This window comes from Loxodonta africana, chromosome 11 (genome assembly GCF_030014295.1).
Source record: "Loxodonta africana isolate mLoxAfr1 chromosome 11, mLoxAfr1.hap2, whole genome shotgun sequence".
Classification (NCBI taxonomy): Eukaryota; Metazoa; Chordata; class Mammalia; order Proboscidea; family Elephantidae; genus Loxodonta; species Loxodonta africana.
Genome location: NC_087352.1, coordinates 108,475,844 through 108,494,306, shown reverse-complemented (window position 1 = coordinate 108,494,306; position 18,463 = coordinate 108,475,844). Strand labels below are relative to the sequence as shown.

Genomic DNA, 18,463 nt, shown 5'->3' with positions numbered 1-18,463 from the left:
AAGGAAGATACTTAATGTGGATGTTAAAATTCACCCAACTGCATGTAACAGGGCTTGATAAGAAAGTGAGCCAAAACCCATAATGATAATCAATGCTTAGAGATAGTCTTTATCTGGGCCCAAGAGTAATACCTCTGCATGGGCCAATTTCCAAGAGTACTCTCTCTTAAAGAAGGTCACCTGCTTTGAAGTGTGTTCACTCAAATTCCTTATTCTGAATCATACTGAAATTCAAATCTATTAAATTTTCTAGTAAGATACAAGTAAATCTCATGGTAAGAAAATAGCTGAAAAGATGACAAATCCTCAAAACACCAGGAGGATGTTCAGGGCATACACTAGGACACTTAACCAGTGAGTTCAGATAGTAGGTTGTGTAACTTAAATTCCTTGCTCCTGAAGTTAGTTTCTGAATGCTGGCAGACTGTGTAACAGCCTCCTGATCTCGCGGCTTGGCCTGCCAACCTCACCTGTGTGGTAACACCACACCAGTCTTACTAAAATACTCCTTGGATCATGCTACTCTTCTGCTCCTTTTCTTTTAGTTCCCCATTTCTTTTACGGAAGTGAGATGTGGCTGGCAGTATAGCAGACAGGTAGACAGAGAACAGGCAGAGTGATCACCAACACTTCTAGAGAATAAGAAGGCAAAGCAAAACAAATATGTCTAAAGACCTACAACAGGCTGGCATTGCTTACCTTGTTCCCCACTCCAAGTGGTCTCTCTACAGTTCAACCCTGCCAAATGCCACCCCAAACACACCTATACCCACTGCAAACAACCCACAGTCATGTCTTGTCCTAATTTAGGGTCATTTAAAGCCACTACCGGAGCCCTGGTGATGCAGTGGTTAAGCACTCAGATGCTAACCAAAAAGTCAGTGGTTCAAAACCACCAGGAGAAAGATGTGGCAGTCTGCTTCTGTAAAGATTAAACCAAACCAAACCCAATGCCATCCGATTCACAGCAACCCTTCAGGACACAGCAGACCTGACCCATAGGGTTTCCAAGGCTGAGTCTTTACAGAAGCAGACTGAACCCTTTTAAAGCACCTTCTACAGGAGCAGCATGCTCTGGCAATAAGAGTTTGAAATGTAGCTTTATTACAGTTATTAGATTTGTGACACAAGATAAGGTCATTTCCAGACCACTAAACCCATCAGTTTAGAATATCATAAAATTCATCAAAAAGCCAACTGATTCTATAATGCCAGATTTGGGATGCAATTTGGCCACTGTTCTTTCCTTATTGCTTTTCACATTTCCAGCCCACTTCCTTCTCAATTGTCTGGGATCACTTAATTCTTCACTTGTATGTTATGACTAAAGTCCTCGTTTAATATAAAAATACAATTCTAAGCTATAGCCAGTACCACCACCATCATGACTTCTGACCAATTTTTTTGCTTACATCATCCTTTGGAATAGGAGGGTTTCCAAGACAGGTGGCCAATCCCTACTCAGGAGAAAAGTAATGAAATATGTAGGTTTGTGCACACTGCTCAGTTTGTCAAGATGACTATATCTTTAATACATCCCCCAATCCCATTTCTATTAATTTCGCCATTATTTGAGACAATTAAGCTCAAATGTTGGTCCTATTTGTCCTCTTTCCTTTCCTCTCTATCCATTTCAGCCACTCCTACCAAATTTTTCTTTTATGAAGGCTTGTGAGGAGGCTGTGGCTAGGATTATGGACTGTGGAGCCAGACCACTCACATTCTCTATGACCTGAGCCAGGTTACTCAACTTATTTCTCATCTGTGAAAAGGACTTGTCAAGTTGTGAGGATTAAATGAGTTAGTACATATGAAAAGTTTAGAACAGTGCCTGGCACATGTTAAACAATAATATAAACTATTACTTCCCAGATTTCACTAAACTCTCTCACCTATTTTTCCTATTAAACTATCTTTAACATTTTACCTAGTAGTGTTTACTGTTGTATTTCTTCCAGTAGATTGTACACTTCCGGAAGGAAGAGATTATAATTTGTTTAGTTTTTTATCCCTCAAAGAACTTTATGAAAGTCAATATTCAATGTTTACCAAAGGGATTGCCTTTGATTACCACTTGTGCCTTCAGTACAATTAATAATTATTTATATAAACAGTAGAAATCATCTTTTAGGTCCCCAGGAAACCATAGAAGGGAATTATTGTTATCTTAACAGTGAGGCTCTGGGAGCTGACTTCCTCAGTATAAGTCTGTGGAAGAATCACAGGGCTTCATAGACTGGCAAGCAGGCCTTCTGATTTCTCTTCTGAAGACGAGTGCTTCACTTCAGAGTGTTGCAGTGTCGTGCCTGTTCTCTATCACACATCCCTCCAAAATATCCTGCTCAATGCTGCTTCACTAAACTTTCTAATATTATGCCTTCATTGTCAACATCAGAGTGACCAGAAGCAAGTAAAATACAAGAAAGTGTTCTATAAACTGAAAATTCCAACAGAAATTTCAGGTAAAGACATCAAATACAGACAGCTGTTTAGTAACAAACAAACAAACAAAACAGCTGCTGTTCAGTCGATACTCATTCATGGCAACTCCATGTGTTAGCACAGAAATGTTCCGACCGGGCTGTCAATTAGAGTGCACCCTGAGGCATCTCTGGGTGGGCTCAAATTGCCAACCTCTTGGTTAGCAGTGGAGTGTGTTTATTATTTGCATAACCCAAGCCCTCCTTACTAATGAGTAGGCAATGAAATGCTTAAGTACACTCTTGAAAATTTATAGTGGGCAACATCCTGCATATATTTTCCTTGGTACTCAAAACCTGTCAAGAATTGGGGAATTAGACATAAACAGAGCCCTGGTGGCATAGTGATGAAGAGCTGGGCTGCTAACCAAGAGGTCGGTAGTTTGAATCTACTAGCCGCTCCTCGGGAACCCCATGGGGCAGTTCTACTCTGTCCTTCAGGGTCACTGTGAGTCAGAATCGACTCGATGTCAACGGGTAATCAATGGGTAGACATATATAGGGACGTAGGTATATCTGTGTGGGTGTAAAGAAACACACGCACACAGCTTAAAAATGTATCGGAAAAATTCTAGAGTTTTCAGATTTTAATGATCACCTTGAAACAAAACTTGTGAGAAAGTCAGTAAACCTACAATAACGATTACTCACTTGTAGCTTCCCATTCTGATTTGCTTAAGGTTCCCTAAAAGAAAAAATAAAGAAAACTTCAGATTTAATACGGAAGTAAACATGTTTATTTTTTAATGATAATGGATGGAGGTGGCCAAAAAACCTGCCCTTCACTATAAACATATACACCATTTAATATTACTGTGATCTGAAATTAACTTTTAATGTCCTTTACCACTTTTGCCCTCCTGCCAAGTTCTCCGATCCACTCATTCTAAACTAAAGGGCGAATGTAGGTAAAAATGATATTTGCGTGTGCACGTGCACAAAGGAGCCCTGGTGGCACACTGGTTAAGTGCTTGGCTACTAACTGAAAGGTCGGCAGTTCAAACCCACCAGCCGCTCTGTGGGAGAAACGTGAGGCAGTCTGCTCCTGTAAAGATTTATATGCTTGGGAACACCGTGGGGGCAGTTCTACTCTGTCCTATAGGGTTGCTATGAGTTGGAATCAACTTGATGGATGGCTTTGGGTTTGGGTGCGTGTGCGTGTGTGCGTGCATGCAACTGGAAAAAGCATGTATATTTTTAACTTGGAAAATGAATAACTAAAAAAGCCTATCTTGAAACATTGAATAACACTGGAGGAAGGAATAAGATTTTGTGTTTTTCCAAAGTAACCACAAATTAAAGTACATCAAAGGATATAAATTATATTCAAATATAGTTACCAAAAATACTGAAAAACCACCTGTGATATAGTTATATGTGCTGCTTTATTAATGCACTAAAAAACATGACCTACTGGCAGTTCTAGGAATGAATATAATTTGGAAGAAGTGGATTCTAAGATGTCAGCAGAAATGTGTTATGAAACTATCTGTATCCTTTGTTGATGACAAAGTCACAGTTATAGCCAATACCACTATGGTATTTGCATTCATAATTAAAGAAAGTGCTAAACCTGAGGCAGAAGTTAGTGAAAATGAAGATGTCGTTTTCTCCCCCACCTAAATTCAGAGTTCCCTGAACTCTCTCTATGGGACACTTGGGAATTCACGTGCCTGTGGTAAGAAGTCGTGTACTAGGGCAGGCAAACTGTCAAAGCCACCCAGAATGTTCGCCATCCACGCTGCCTCCAACACAGCACTCCACTATCAGCAAACTGAAGTGCACTTTATTCTGGATCCATGGCTAGAGAAGTCACAACTTAGGGGAATACACTAATGTAGATCTGATTTGAAGAATGAAGTCACTGAGCTTGAGGAGTGCAAACCAGTGAGAAACCTCCTAAAAAAAAAACCTCCTAAGTCTCCACATAATGTATGCTTTTTTTCCATTTTCTATAAAATACTTTTAAAAATGAATACTCACCAAAGGTAATCTTACGTGACCGTTTTTCATATACTTTGCTGCATGCTCATAGTCATCCACTTTCTCAGAGGCAAGCCTGGAGTTCTCATTTGCAGGATATGGCTAGGAAAGCATGTGAAATTCATAGTTAAGACACATTTAAATTTACAATTTAGAACTAAACACACTCAATCACTGAAGTAAAACAATCAAGGCAATAATCCCTAAGTATTACATTACTTCAAGAATACAAGCTATACATGCTTTTAACTATGGAGAAAAAAAAAAAAAGGAGAGGGGAGTATCCTTTCTTAACAAAGTAGCTGTTATCATGATCTTGAACAATTTATGGCTAGAATAAATGAAATAATTCAATCACCACCAGAGCCCCCTCAGCAGAAGCAACTCGCATGTTCTGATCACTCCCCCACCCTGGGCAGGTGGTTTCCTGTTACAATACAAAGCCTAAAGGCAGCCCTATCAAAAGAGGTGAAGGTGAACAGGATGGCCACGGAATAGCCTAAGTAACAATTACAAATAATACACACAAAAAACTTGAGTCAATGTAGAACCTTACTTAAGGGAACAAAAGATGTGAGTTAAGGAAAATAACGCACCCTTTAAAATACAGGCTTATTGATATAAGAAGCTGATGAAGAGTAAGAAAAAACTGCTGTGTTTTAAGGGTATGCTAACCAAATGTTTATTCAAATGGCCTCAAACACTATTTTTAATCATTTTTATGTGACATCTCTTTATATCATGAACTACAGTGCTTTGTAACACAAGTAAATCAACACAAAGGCAAGTATATAAGATATTTAATGTAGCAACTGTCTACTCTATCAAAGTTATATTTTCTTTATAATACCTACCTTTATCTCCTCGCAATAAATCAGCTTCAAGGAACCACTTTATATTATAACATTTAGGAAAGAGATTTAGCTGTCCCTGAGGGATTTTTTAAGAAAATGAACCAAGAATGTCTACTTTACTATCTTCCTTTTCCTTTTTCTTTGTAAATATCCTACAGCAAGCTCGGACACTAGAAATTAAGTTATTTGTTTGCAGAACTGCCCCATCGGGTTTGCAAGGAGCGCCTGGTGGATTCAAACTGCGGAACTTTTGGTTAGCAGCCGCAGCTCTTAACCACTGCGCCACCACGGTTTCCTGCTGTTTGAAACGGTATTTGGCTTTTTGGACTACCATACTGTTACAACACAAAGTTGCACTGGCAATTTTACTTTTTATTGTGACTTAACACGAAGAATATCAGAAATAGGGTCACTCAATCTCCTTGAAACTTCAATCCCACATGTAGTTTCACTGTGTCACAAAGCTTCAAAACCTTATTTTAAAAGGTTGTCTTTCTACTATAAATCTGTTCTTCAACTTAATCAGTATACAATTCCTCTATATGATTATTTGCCTATCACTGAAAATCTTGTTCCTCTTCTCTACTGATCATTTAAAGGACCAAACAACATATGATTATAAAACTGCAAAGCTGATTGTATTTTTAAAACTTGCTACAATGTATTATTCTAAGAACTGTTCTCCTCAAAGGAGTTACTTTGTTACTTTTCCAGAACTTTTCCCAGGATAAGTTTACTGGCAAAAAAAATAGGTGTCAGGACTTTGTAACTATAGTTCTTGGCTTGCTATCTTTTCATTCTCCCTTCCCTTTGCTACACTGCTGCAGGAAACTAGAAAAAAGTTTTATTAGTTTTATTGCTGAAACCCTGGGCCATTCGAAGGCTTCAGGGAAAGACTTTATCTAGGCAATACATCCATTTAAATCTTTCATCTGGGCTAAAGCAATAGCATCCTCACTGCTATTTCTCCCTCTAGTCTTGAAGTCTCTCTGAACCATCCTGCACACTTCCACCAATTAGAATAATGCTTTTAACACCCTTATTTGATCATGTCGCTTTCTTGCTCAAAATTCCTTAAAGGCCTAAAGAAGTGACTTGATGAAGAAGTAGGAAAAACCAAAGAACTTCTTCCAATTACACCTATTACTGCTTGTGTCCCTGGACAGCCCTGGTGATAGGTCCTATTCCTTGAGTGCAGTGCTGAAGTAGAAAGAAGACCGAGCTAAAGAAATGCTGAAAAGTATTGGTGCTTCCTCAGATACCCCTTGCTCCCTCGTGCTCCTCTGCTTTCACTCTCACAGTTTTTTCCCTGCCTAAGAGGCCCTTTCGTATTCTCATTGTACTTTGAGTATTTCTTCATTCTGGCGATTCTCACACTTAACTGAATTATTTGTTTGCATGTTTATCACCTCACTATAAGATCCTTCAAAGAAAGGGACACTGTTATGTTTGTATATCCCGCTGTGTAAGGATATTTTTTAATAAATTAACATGAATCATTTCATTACCTATATGCTAAGAGAAAGTTTAAATAACTGCTCAATGTACATGCAATGCACCATCAAGTAAGGACGACAAACTACATGTACGTATGTGTGTACGGCTGTATGCACACACACTTTTCTAATTTTTTTTCTCTCCATCAAAACAAACAAAAACAAGCCCTATCTCCTTATATAAAGCAAATGTAAACATCCTTGATTCTAAAATGTAGGAAATATAATCAGTAAAGAATATAACATTTTATGGATTATGGGTTTCAAAAGACAATTTAGGATTTAGGATCCTCTGGTTCAAAACTGAAGTGGATGCAAGTTTCATAGGAGACCTCTGTTTGACCAGCACCTATAAAAACCAGAGAAAAACTAAAACTTAATAGCTAAACAAGTCATTTATCCTCTCGCAGCCTCAGACTGCCCTTTTTAAAAATATGAATAGCACTGCTTTCCCTGCTTCAATGGGTAATTATGAAGTTCGGTAAGACAGAGTATGGTTAAAGTACTTAAAAGAATATTCTAAATTGAATGAACTCTACCTAGAAAAATTTAATGCCCATTTAATGAAATATGATTCTGCTGATAACAAAAATGCTTGCTGAGTATTTTACATCTGCCCAGTTAAAGCTTGTATAGACTACTCTCACTCCGGCACTAGGGAAGCACAGAAGAACTCAGGAGTTAACGCAGCTCTGAGCAACAGCGTAGTTTAAAAGACTGGAATCCTGCTAGAATGATGGTCACCAACAAATCAAAGCTCTGCGTGGGGTAAGCTTGTCTTGGACCCTGGCCAGGAAAGTTTTATTTATTTTTAAATAGAATTTTATTGACTTTTCAATGAAATTTACACAGGAAGTTAGGCTCCCATTTGACAATTTGGCCAGGAAAGTTTTAAACTATGGATGAAATGAAAGGGTGTCATTTTAAAGCAGTGGTTCTCAACCAGAGGTGATTCTAACCCCAAGGGATACTTGCTATGTCTAGAGATACTTTTGGTTGTCACAGCTTGTGGGGAGTGGTAGTGGTGCTACAAGCACGTGGTAGATAGAGGCCATAGATGCTGCTGAACATCCTACAATGCAGAGAACAGTCCCCACAACAAATAATTATCCAGGCCAAAATGTCAACAGCGTCAAGGTTCAGAAATCCTTTTTGCAAGCAGTTTATAGGGTTGCTATGAGTCGGGATCAACTCGACAGCAACAGGTTTGGTTTTGGTTTTGGAATCTAGAAAATGAAGCCCCTGGGTGGTACAAACAGTTAATGCACTAGGCTGCTACCTGAAAGGTTAGAGGTTGGAGTCTACTCAAGGTGAGTTGGAAGAAAGGCCTGACAACCTACTTCTCACAAACCAGCTACTGAAAACCCTAGTCTTCTATGTGTGGGGAATCTATGTGACTGCATGGGGACATCTATGTGACTATACATACATGCATTTCTACACATATATAATAAAGCACATACAGGGCACAGTTATTGATACTTCTCAGACAGGATTGGTTTTCTGGGTTTGAAGGAATATAACCATAGTCACATGGAACAACTAGGTAACTGGCATAATATAATTTATAAAGTTATGTTCTATATCCTAGTTTGGTGAGTAGTGTCTTGCATCTTAGAAGCTTGTGAGCTGCCATCAAAGACACAATCTTGATCTCTACTCATTCAGAGCAAAAGAAAAAGAAGAAAACTAAACACTCAAAGAAGAAACTAGTGCACAGGAAAAATAGTCCACATGAATTATGACCTCATCTCCCCTGAGACCAGAAGAGCTAGGTGGTGCCTGGCTACTACTACTGACTGTTCTAATCAGGAACACAATAGATGGACCCTGATGGAATAGGAGAAAAATGTGGAACAGAGCCTCAAATTCCTTTAAAACAAAAACAAGACAGACTGACTGGACTGGTTGTACTGGAGGACTCTCTGAGACTACTGCCCTGATATACTCATCAAACCTTGAACTGAAACTAACCTGAGGTCACCTTATAGCCTAAATAACAAACTGGCTCACAAAATAATGAATATCACCTGTAAGTATTCTGCTCTAATACATTACCTCCATGAGACCAAACAGTCAACAATTACTTTAAAATGAAGAGGAGAATGTAAGGGGGTAGGAAAACTAGATTAATGGAAACAGAACAACCAATACAAAAATGAGAATGTTCACGAATTGTGAAGAATGTAACCAATGTATGTCACTGAACAATCTGTAGAAATGGTTGAATGGGAACCTAAATTCTGTGTAAGCTTTCACCAAAAACACAATAAAATATTAACAGAAAAAAAAAAAGGAAAGAAAACCCAATGGGACACAGTTTTACATGGGGTCATTATAAGTCAGAGTAAACATAACAGCAACTGTTTGTTTTTAAAATCTAGAAAACAGCATCTAAAGATGGCATTATTCATTCATCAAATGTTTACTGAGCAGCTACCATGAAAAGTTTCTACATCAAGCTCTGTCCTACGTGCTGAAGAGTATTAAAAAAAACCCAAAAAACCAAACCCAGTGCTGTCGAGTTGATTCCGACTCATACTGACCCTATAGGACAGAGCAGAACTGCCCCACAGAGTTTCCAAGGAGCGCGTGGTGGATTCGAACTGCCAACCCTTTGGTTAGTAGCCATAGCACTTAACCACTATGCCACCAGGGTTTCCCTGAAGAGTAGAGGGTAGCTATAAATACCAAAACCAGAAACTAAACCCACTGCTGTTGAGTCTGTGTAAAATAGTATCTATGTTGCCTTGAAAGGAATCTCAAAAACAGCTAAACACATGTGCTATGAGCTAAAAATTCTATACCTTTTTAAAAGACTTACCTCCAGAGCCTGCATTCGTTTTAACAGTATTTTATTTTCATTGTTCTTAATCTTTTCTTCATAAAACTCCAGAAATGTCTTTTTGTAGACTAGTTTCATATTGTACTTCTTTGCCATTCTGTCCAAAAGAGATTATTTAATGAAAAGGCTTCCCTAAAGTTTGTAAATCCTTAATAGTTCACTTTTGCATAACAGTGACATCTTCTGTCTTAAGTAAAAAACCTACCATCTCCTTCATAAATTCACAACAGGGTGATGAAAAATGACATACCAATAACCATGTCTATAAGGCAATGCGCAATCTAAATCTCAGTGGGTTGCCAGAAAGCCCCCTATTAATGTAACAAACTAGGTTAGGAAGAAAAAACAGTCACGGGACTGTGAGATGGGGTAAAGCTATAGGGAATAACTTTTCTATTGTATTACATATTTACCTTCTTGATATTCCACAGCAGCACTGAAAATCGCTTAAAATATTCTCTTTCGTCTCTTGGGTTCTCTTGCTAGACACACTGTTAATCTTGGGCTGCTGCTTCTTAGTCTATCCTACAGAATCTTCTTTCACCTAGCTTTGAAATTTAAGGTTCTGAGAGCATGGTCCTGAGCCCCCCTCACTCTCACTCCCACCTTTACACAGTATGCCAGTGGTTATCTGCAGCCGTGTCATACTCTCTCTGTCATATTCATTCATTCTATCGCTTACTAGAAATCTCCACCTGGATGTGCCACAGCCATTTTCTAACTTCCCACATCCAAGGCTGAATGCCATCAGATTGTTCTGCCGATATTTGCTGTTGGAGCACATCCATCTAATGATTATGTCAGAAATCTGGGAGTCATCCAAATCATCTCCCTTTCTCCTACACCCACTGTGTTCGATACATCACTAAGTCTTGTCTGTTTTACCTGTAAAACATACTTCAAATAGGCCCACTTCTCACAAACTTCAATTGTCTCCATCCTGCTTCAATCACCATTCCTGTTCAGCTAACCAAACAGCTTGTTCCCCTAATTCCATTCTTACACCTCAATTAATTTTCAGCTTCAGCTAGATTAAGCTTTCAAAAATACATACCTGGTTATGCCCCTTCCCTTCTAAGGCCCTTCACTGGCTCTTCAGTGCACTTTGGACACAATTCAAAGCTTTAATATGGCCTCCAAGGCAATTATTTACAGAAGGATGTTGCCTCACCTTGAGCCATTCAGTCCCTGGCTCCCTAAGATCCAGGCACAAAGGCTTTCTTTCAGTTCCTTGAACCAACTAAGCATTTTCTCACTTCAGGGCTTTCATAAATATTGTTCTTTCTGCCTGGAATATTCTTCCTTCCAGTCTTCAACTGGCCAACTTCTATTCATCCTTCAGACCTTGACTTAAACATCACTTCTTTACAGGTGTCTTCCTTAAATCTTGAATTATATTACGTCTCCCCCATTATGCTCTGTCCCCCCGACCCCTCCCCACACTGAATTCACAGAAATTTATAACCATGCATCTGTAGAAATGTGAGGGAACCTAGGGATGGTTTTAGGCAACAGGAAAAGAAGAAGAAAAAGCAATTACACAAAAAACTATGAGAAAAAGTTTCACCAATAGTTTTGCCATATAAATGCTAATTATAGGAGGTGGAGCCAAAATGGCAGCCTAGACATATGCACCACGCCGTTCCTCTGCAGCAAAGAGCCAAAAAACTAAGTTAAACAGATATAAATGTCAATCCTGAAATACTGAGCATCAAATGAAGGCATAAAGAACTAGATCAAATGCTGAATGGAAGAAGAAACTGACGAAAAACAGAATAAGGGGAGATACACAATAGAGGTCCTCTGCCAACTAACACGGCACAGTGTGACCATCTTGAAACACAGCCAACAATGACCCTGGACAGGGAGTACGGGAAGGCAACTTCACAGAGCTCCCAACGGGAGACGGAGCACCCGGTAACCAGAGAAACACACTTTCCTAACCCTCACCCTCCTGGTGAGTAGAAGCAAGAACCCCCCCCCCACCTCCACCCTGGACTCTCCCGCCGGAGACTACAGTAAGAGGCCCCTCCCAGGGCCTGGCCTGCCCCTATGGTCACATGGCTTCTTTTTTCCTCCCACCTAGCCCTGCACCTCACCTTCCGCCTTTCCTACCGGCTCCCACTGCACTGCCACTTTTTTCTTTCCTTTCTTTCTTTTCATTCTCCCTCTGGCCTAACCCTATCCACCACCTCCCCACCCTTCCCACTGGCCCCCGGGTCCGCCCCATCCCCACTCACTGACCCCCATCATGCCATTTTTTTCTCTTTCTTCCCTTTCTTTCTACCTCCCACCTAGCCCTGCATGACATCTTTCCCCCTTCTTGCCTTTCCCTGCTGTGCCACTGAAGCCCTGGGTCCACCCTGCCCTAATACACCAACTCCCACCATGCCACTGTTTTTCTTTCTTTACTTTCTCCCTTGCACCTAGCCCTGTACACCACCTCCCTCCCTTCCCGTCAACCTCCACCACACTGCTGGGGCTAGGGGGCCACCAGTGCACCATACCACCCAGTTCCACCCTGCCCCCATGTGCCAGATTCTGCTGTGCCATCTTCTGTCTTTTCTTTCTCCCTCCCACCTAGGCCCATAAGCCACCTCCCCTCCCTTCCCACTGAACCTGGATCCACCTTGTCCCTACTCACCTAGTGAGTGCAGGCCCAGTGCGACTGGAATGGGGAAGGGGCCATATGGGGCTAGTATGGTGGGGGCTAGCTGGTGGGGGCAGGGCAAATCCAGGGCAGTAGTGGGCCGCTGCCTTGGTGGCACTCTATGCACAGCGGTGCAGCAGAGGCTGGCTGGAAGGTGGCATACAGGGTTAGGTGGGAGGGAGAAATAAAAATAAGAAAGGAAAAAGGAGGGAAAAAATGGAGACACGCACTGGGCCTGCACTGCCCATCTTCCTACCACTTGACCAGCTGCTGAGTGCTGGGAAGTGAGTCCATATCACTCCCTGTCCGACACCTCTGCTCAACTGTGGAGGGGCTGTGAACACTCCCACACCGCTGAACCAACATTAGGAGGCAGACAGTGCCTGCCCAGTCCACTCTCAGCCGCCTTACCAAACCACTATACAGTGAAGGAGGCTCACCCTGCCTGATGCTGCCCTGCCCAACCGAATAAGGTGGTGAGAGCTATCGTGTCCACAGATGAGCAAGTAGCAAAGCACACTCTATCCCCCTGCCCTGACATACCAAAACATAAAAGAAGGATGAAACAAAAGGAACATACAATCAATAAATAAAGAAAATAACACCTTAATGTCTTGGAGACAGCAGATAATACCAAAATATATAAAAAAGCAGGGCAAGATGGTGCCAGCAAATGACAAAAAATCAGTCAGCCTTCTGGTAGAAGAAAAGACATTGGAACTAACTGATACTGAATTCAAAGGACCAATATTTAAGGCTCTTGAAGAGATTAGGAAAGACATCAAGAAAAACACAGACAAAACCAAGGAAAAATTAGACAAAATCATGGAAAACACACACATAACCAATGAAAGCATAAGCAAAATCAAGGAAAACATACACAAAAAATAGAAGAATTCAGGAAAATAATATAAGAACAAAATGATAAAATAAACAATTAGAAATCATACGAAAACAGCAACCAGAAGTCCAAAAGATAAACAACAGTACGTTATAAACAGACAACTCAATAAAAGGTTTTAGTAGCAAATTTGAAACAATGGATGGCAGAATCAGCAATACTGAAGACAAATCCATTGACGCCACTTTGAGGAAAAATCAGAGAAAAGAATGAGGAAAAATGAAGAAAATCTAAGACTTATGTGGGACTCAAAAAAGAACAAAACTTTGTGTGTGATAGGAGTTCCAAAGCAAGGGAGAAAATGGAAGACGCAGAGAAGATTGTCAAAGATTTGAAGGCAGAAAACTTCCCTAACGTGAAAGATGAAAAGCTGGATATCCAAGAAGCTCAATGAACCCTGTATGGGATAGACCCCCCCAAAGAAAGTCACCAAGACATATCACAATCATACTTGCCAAAACCAAAGACAAAGAATACTGAGAGCAGCATGAGAAAAACAAAAAGTCACTTACAAAGAGGAAACAAGACTAAACTCTGATTACTTAGTAGAAACTATGCAGTCAAGAAGATAATGGCATGACATACATAAAACCTTGAAAGAAAAAAAACTGCCAACCAAGAGTAATATAACCTACAAAAACTTTCTCTTAAATATAATGGTAAGATTAGAATATTTTCAGATAAACAAAAATTAAGGAAATTAATAAAAAAACCAAATTTACAAGAGATATTAGAGGGAGTCCTTTGGTTAGCGAATGAACACCAGACAACAACCTGAGTCTAGGACACAGGACAGCATCAGCCAGATAGCAACCTAGGTAAAAAAAACTCTTGATGATAAAACAAAGCTAAAAGACTTAAAAAGGGGAAAAAGAGATGTCAATCTGTAACGGATGACAACATCAGAAAAACAAAAGGGAAATAATTGTGTAGGTATAAAACTTTCAAATGGCGAGGAAGTCAAAGTGATATTAAGCAATAAAAGACTGGTTAAAACTCAGGAAGATAAGGGTAAGTTTCAACGTAACCAAAAAGAAAGTTAACAAACCTACTCACCAAAATAAGAAAGAAGAAAAACATAAAGATCAAGTAAACACAAAATATATAATAACAAAAGAAATAAAAGAATATCTGAAAAGGAACTCAGCTCAGGAAAGTAAGAGGAACAAAGAAAAAATCAGCATCACACACAAAAAAGCACAACAATAGGACAGCAATAAACTCATACCTATCGATAATCACACTGAATGAAAATGGACTAACTGCACCCATAAAGAGACAGAGAGTGGCAGAATGGATTAAAAAAACATGACCCATGAAGATGGTTCCTTACCAGAGACACACCTTAGACATAAAGACATAAATACATTAAAAATCAATGGATGAAAAAAATATATCAAGGAAACAGTAATCAAAAAAGAGCAGGAGTGACAATACTAACCTCAGATAAAATAGACTTTAATACATAATCAACCATAAAAGACCAGGAAGGATACTATATAATGATTAAAGGGATAATCCACCAAGAAGACATAACCTTAAAAAATATCTATGCACCCAACGACATGGCTCCAAAATACATTAAACAAACTCAAAAGATAAAGAGTTCCACAGTAATAGGAGACTTCAACACACCACTCTCAGCAAAGGACAGAACACCCAGAAAGAAACTCTATAAAGATACAGAAGATCTAAAGGCCACAATCAACCAACTTGACCTCATAGACATATAGAACATTCCACCCAACAGCAGCAAGGAACATATTCTTTTCCAGTTTCCATGGAAAAATCTAAAACACTGAAATAACACGAAGTATTTTCTCTGATCACAATGCCATAAAAGTAAAAATCAGTAACAGGAAGAACAAGAAAAAAAAAATCGAATACATGGAAACTGAAAAATACCTTGCTTAAATACAACTAGGTAATAGAAGCAGCAAAAAAGCAAACAAATAAAAAATTCCTAGAATCAAATGAGAATGAAAACACATCATATCAAAACCTTTGGGATACTATAAAAGCAGTGCTCAGAGGTCAATCTATAGCAATAAATACACACATCAAAAAATAAGAACAGACCAAAATAAAAACATCAGCCCTACAACTTGAACAAATAGAAAGAGAACAACAAAAGAAGCCCACAAGCACCAGAAGAAAGTTAATAATAAAGATTAGAGCAGAAATAAACAAAATGGAGAAAAGAAAAACAATGAAAGAACCAACAAGAGCAAAAGTTGTTTCTTTGAAAACATCAACAAAATCAACAAGCCACTGGCCAAACTAACAAAAGAAAAACAGGAGAGGAAGCAACCCAAATAAAAAAATGACACAGGTGATAGCACGACAGACTCAACTGAAATAAAAAGGATCATAACAGAATACTACGAAAAACTGTACTCCAAGAAATTTGAGAATATAGAGAAAATGGACAAATTCCTAGAACACACTACCTACCTAAACTAACACAAACTGACACAGAAAACGTGAATAGACTCATACAAGAGAAGAGATTGAAGAGGTAATTTTAAAAAAAAACTCCCCAAAAAAACAGCCTTGGCTTGGATGGCTTCACTAAAGAATTCAGCCAAACATTCAGAGAATAGCTCACATCAGTACTATTCAAAGTATTTGAGAACACAGAAAAGGAAAGAATACTCCTGAATTCATTCTATGAAGCCAGCATAACCCTGATACCAAAGCCAGGCAAAGACACCACAAAAGAAAGAAAATCAAAGACCGATTATCTCTCATGAATATAGATGCAAAAATTCTCAACAAATTTCTAGCTGATAGAATTCAACATCATATCAATAAAATAAAACACCATGACCCAGTGGAATCCATACCAGGTATGCAGGGATACTTCAACATTAAAAAATAAATTAACATAATCTACCACATAAATAGAACAAATGAAAAGGATCACATGATCACCCAGTTGACACAGAAAAAGTATTTAATAAAATCCAATACCCATTCTTGATAAAAGCTCTCAATAAAATAGGAATAGGAGGGAAATCCCTCAACATAATAAGTGGCATCTATACAAAATCAGGAAACTCTGGTGGTGTAGCGGTTAAGAGCTATGGCTGCTAACTAAAAGGTCAGGAGTTCAAATCCACCAGGTGCTCCTTGGAAACTCCATGGGGCAGTTCTACCCTGTCCTATAGGGTTGCTATGAATCAGAAGCAACACGATGGCCATGGGTTTTGATTTGTTTTGTTTTTTTAAATACAAAACCAACATCCAACATCATTCTCAACACAGAGGCTGAAAGCATTGCCCCCTGAGAATGGGAACAAGACAAGAATGCCCATTATCACCACTCTAATTTGGCATTGTGCTGCAAATTCTAGCAAGAACAATATAGCAAGAAAAAGAAATAATAGTATCCCAACTGGAAAGGTAGAAGTAAAACCATCCCTATTCACAGATGATATGATACTATACATAAAGAACCTCAGAGATTCCACAAGAAAACTACTAGAACTAATAGAAAGATTAAGCAGAGTAGCTGGATTCAAGATCAAGATATGAACATCAGTTGGATTCCTATACACCAAAAAAAAAAAAAAAAAAAAAGAACTTCAAAAAGGAAATCAGGAAAACAATACCATTTATAATAGCACCCAAAGAGATAAAATACTTAGGAATAAATCTAACTAGGGACGTTAAAGACCTATTTAAAGAAAACTGCAGAAAAACTACTGCAAGAAACCAAGAGACAACCAGAAAAACATACCATGCTCATGGACAAGAAGACTCAACATTTGTGAAAATGTCAATTCTACCCAAAGTGATCTACAGATATAATGCAATTCTGATCTAAATAACAACAGCATTCTTTAATGAAATGGAAAAACTAATCACCAACTTTATGTGGAAAGGAAAGAGGCCCTACATAAGCAAAGCATTACTGAAGAAAAAACAAAGTAGGAGGCCTCCCACTTCCTGATCTCAGAACCTCAGCCACGGTAATCAAAACAGCCTGGTACTGGTACAATGACAGACACACAGACCAATGGAACAGAACCCAGACAAAAATCCATATATACCTCTGGTCAGCTGATCTTTGATAAAGGACCAAAGTCCATTAATTGGGGAAAAGACAGTGTTTTTAACAAAGGGGTGCTAGCAAAACTGGATATCCATCTGTAAACAAAATGAAACAGGACTCACACCTCATACCATACACAAAAACTAACTCAAAATGCATTGAAGACCTAAATACAAAACCTAAAAAATAAAGATCATGGAAGAAAAAATAAGGGAAATGCTAGGGGCCCTAATACATGGCATAAACAGAATACAAACCATAGCTAATAATGTACAAGCATCAGAAAAGAAACTAGATAATTGGGAGCTCCTAAAAATTAAACACTTATGCTCATCAAAAGACTTAACCAAAAGAGTCAAAAGAGAGCCTACAGACTAGAAAAACATTTTGGGCTACAGATGACATACCTGGCAACGGTCTAATCTCTAAAATACTTCAACACCTCAACAAGAACAACAAAAATGACCCAATTAAAAAATGGGCAAAAGATATGAATAGATACTTCACCAAAGAAGACATTTGAATGGCTAAAAAAAAACATGAGAAATGCTCACCACCATTAGTCATTACAGAAATGCAAATGAGAACTACTATGAGATACCACGTCAACCCAACATCACTTCCATGAATCAAAAAAACAGAAAATAACAAAAATTGGAGAGGTTGAGGAGAGATTGGCACTCTTATGTACTGCTGGTGAGAATGTAAAATGGTACAACCACTATGGAAAACAATATGGCACTTCCTTAAAAAGCTACAAACAGAAATACCATATGATCCAGCAATACCAATCTTAGAAATATATCCTAGGCAAATAAGAGCCGTCACATGAACGGCCGTATGCACACGAATGTTCATTGAGTAATTCACAATAGCAAAAAGATGGAAACAACCTAAGTACCCATCAACAGATGAATGGATAAACAAATTATGGTACATAAACACAACAGAATACTACGCAAAGATAAAGAACAATGATGAATCTCTGAAACATCTCACAACATGGATGAATCTGGATGGCATTATGCTGAGTGAAATAAGTCAATCAGAAAAGGACAAATATTGTATGATACTGCTACTGTAAAAACTCGTAAAAAGGCTTACACACAAAAAGAAAAAAATCTTTGATGGTTACAAAAGAAGGGAAACCAGTAACTAGATAGCACGTAAGTGTCAACTTCGCTGAAGGGAAAGACA

The 18,463-nt window shown here is 38.8% G+C and overlaps 1 protein-coding gene across 5 annotated transcripts in view; it reads right to left on the bottom strand.

The window, feature by feature from the left end:
• RNMT (RNA guanine-7 methyltransferase) overlaps window positions 1–18,463 on the bottom strand; it is a 50,418-nt gene that overhangs the window by 7,498 nt on the left and 24,457 nt on the right. For all 5 annotated transcript variants that reach the window (XM_010586874.3, XM_023544011.2, XM_010586876.3 and 2 more), the window contains exons 8-10: window positions 9,638–9,755; window positions 4,464–4,565; window positions 3,132–3,165 (exon numbers count right to left, since the gene is read on the bottom strand). In XM_010586874.3, the coding sequence (XP_010585176.1) occupies window positions 3,132–3,165; window positions 4,464–4,565; window positions 9,638–9,755 (254 nt within the window). The remainder of the gene's footprint in view (window positions 1–3,131; window positions 3,166–4,463; window positions 4,566–9,637; window positions 9,756–18,463) is intronic.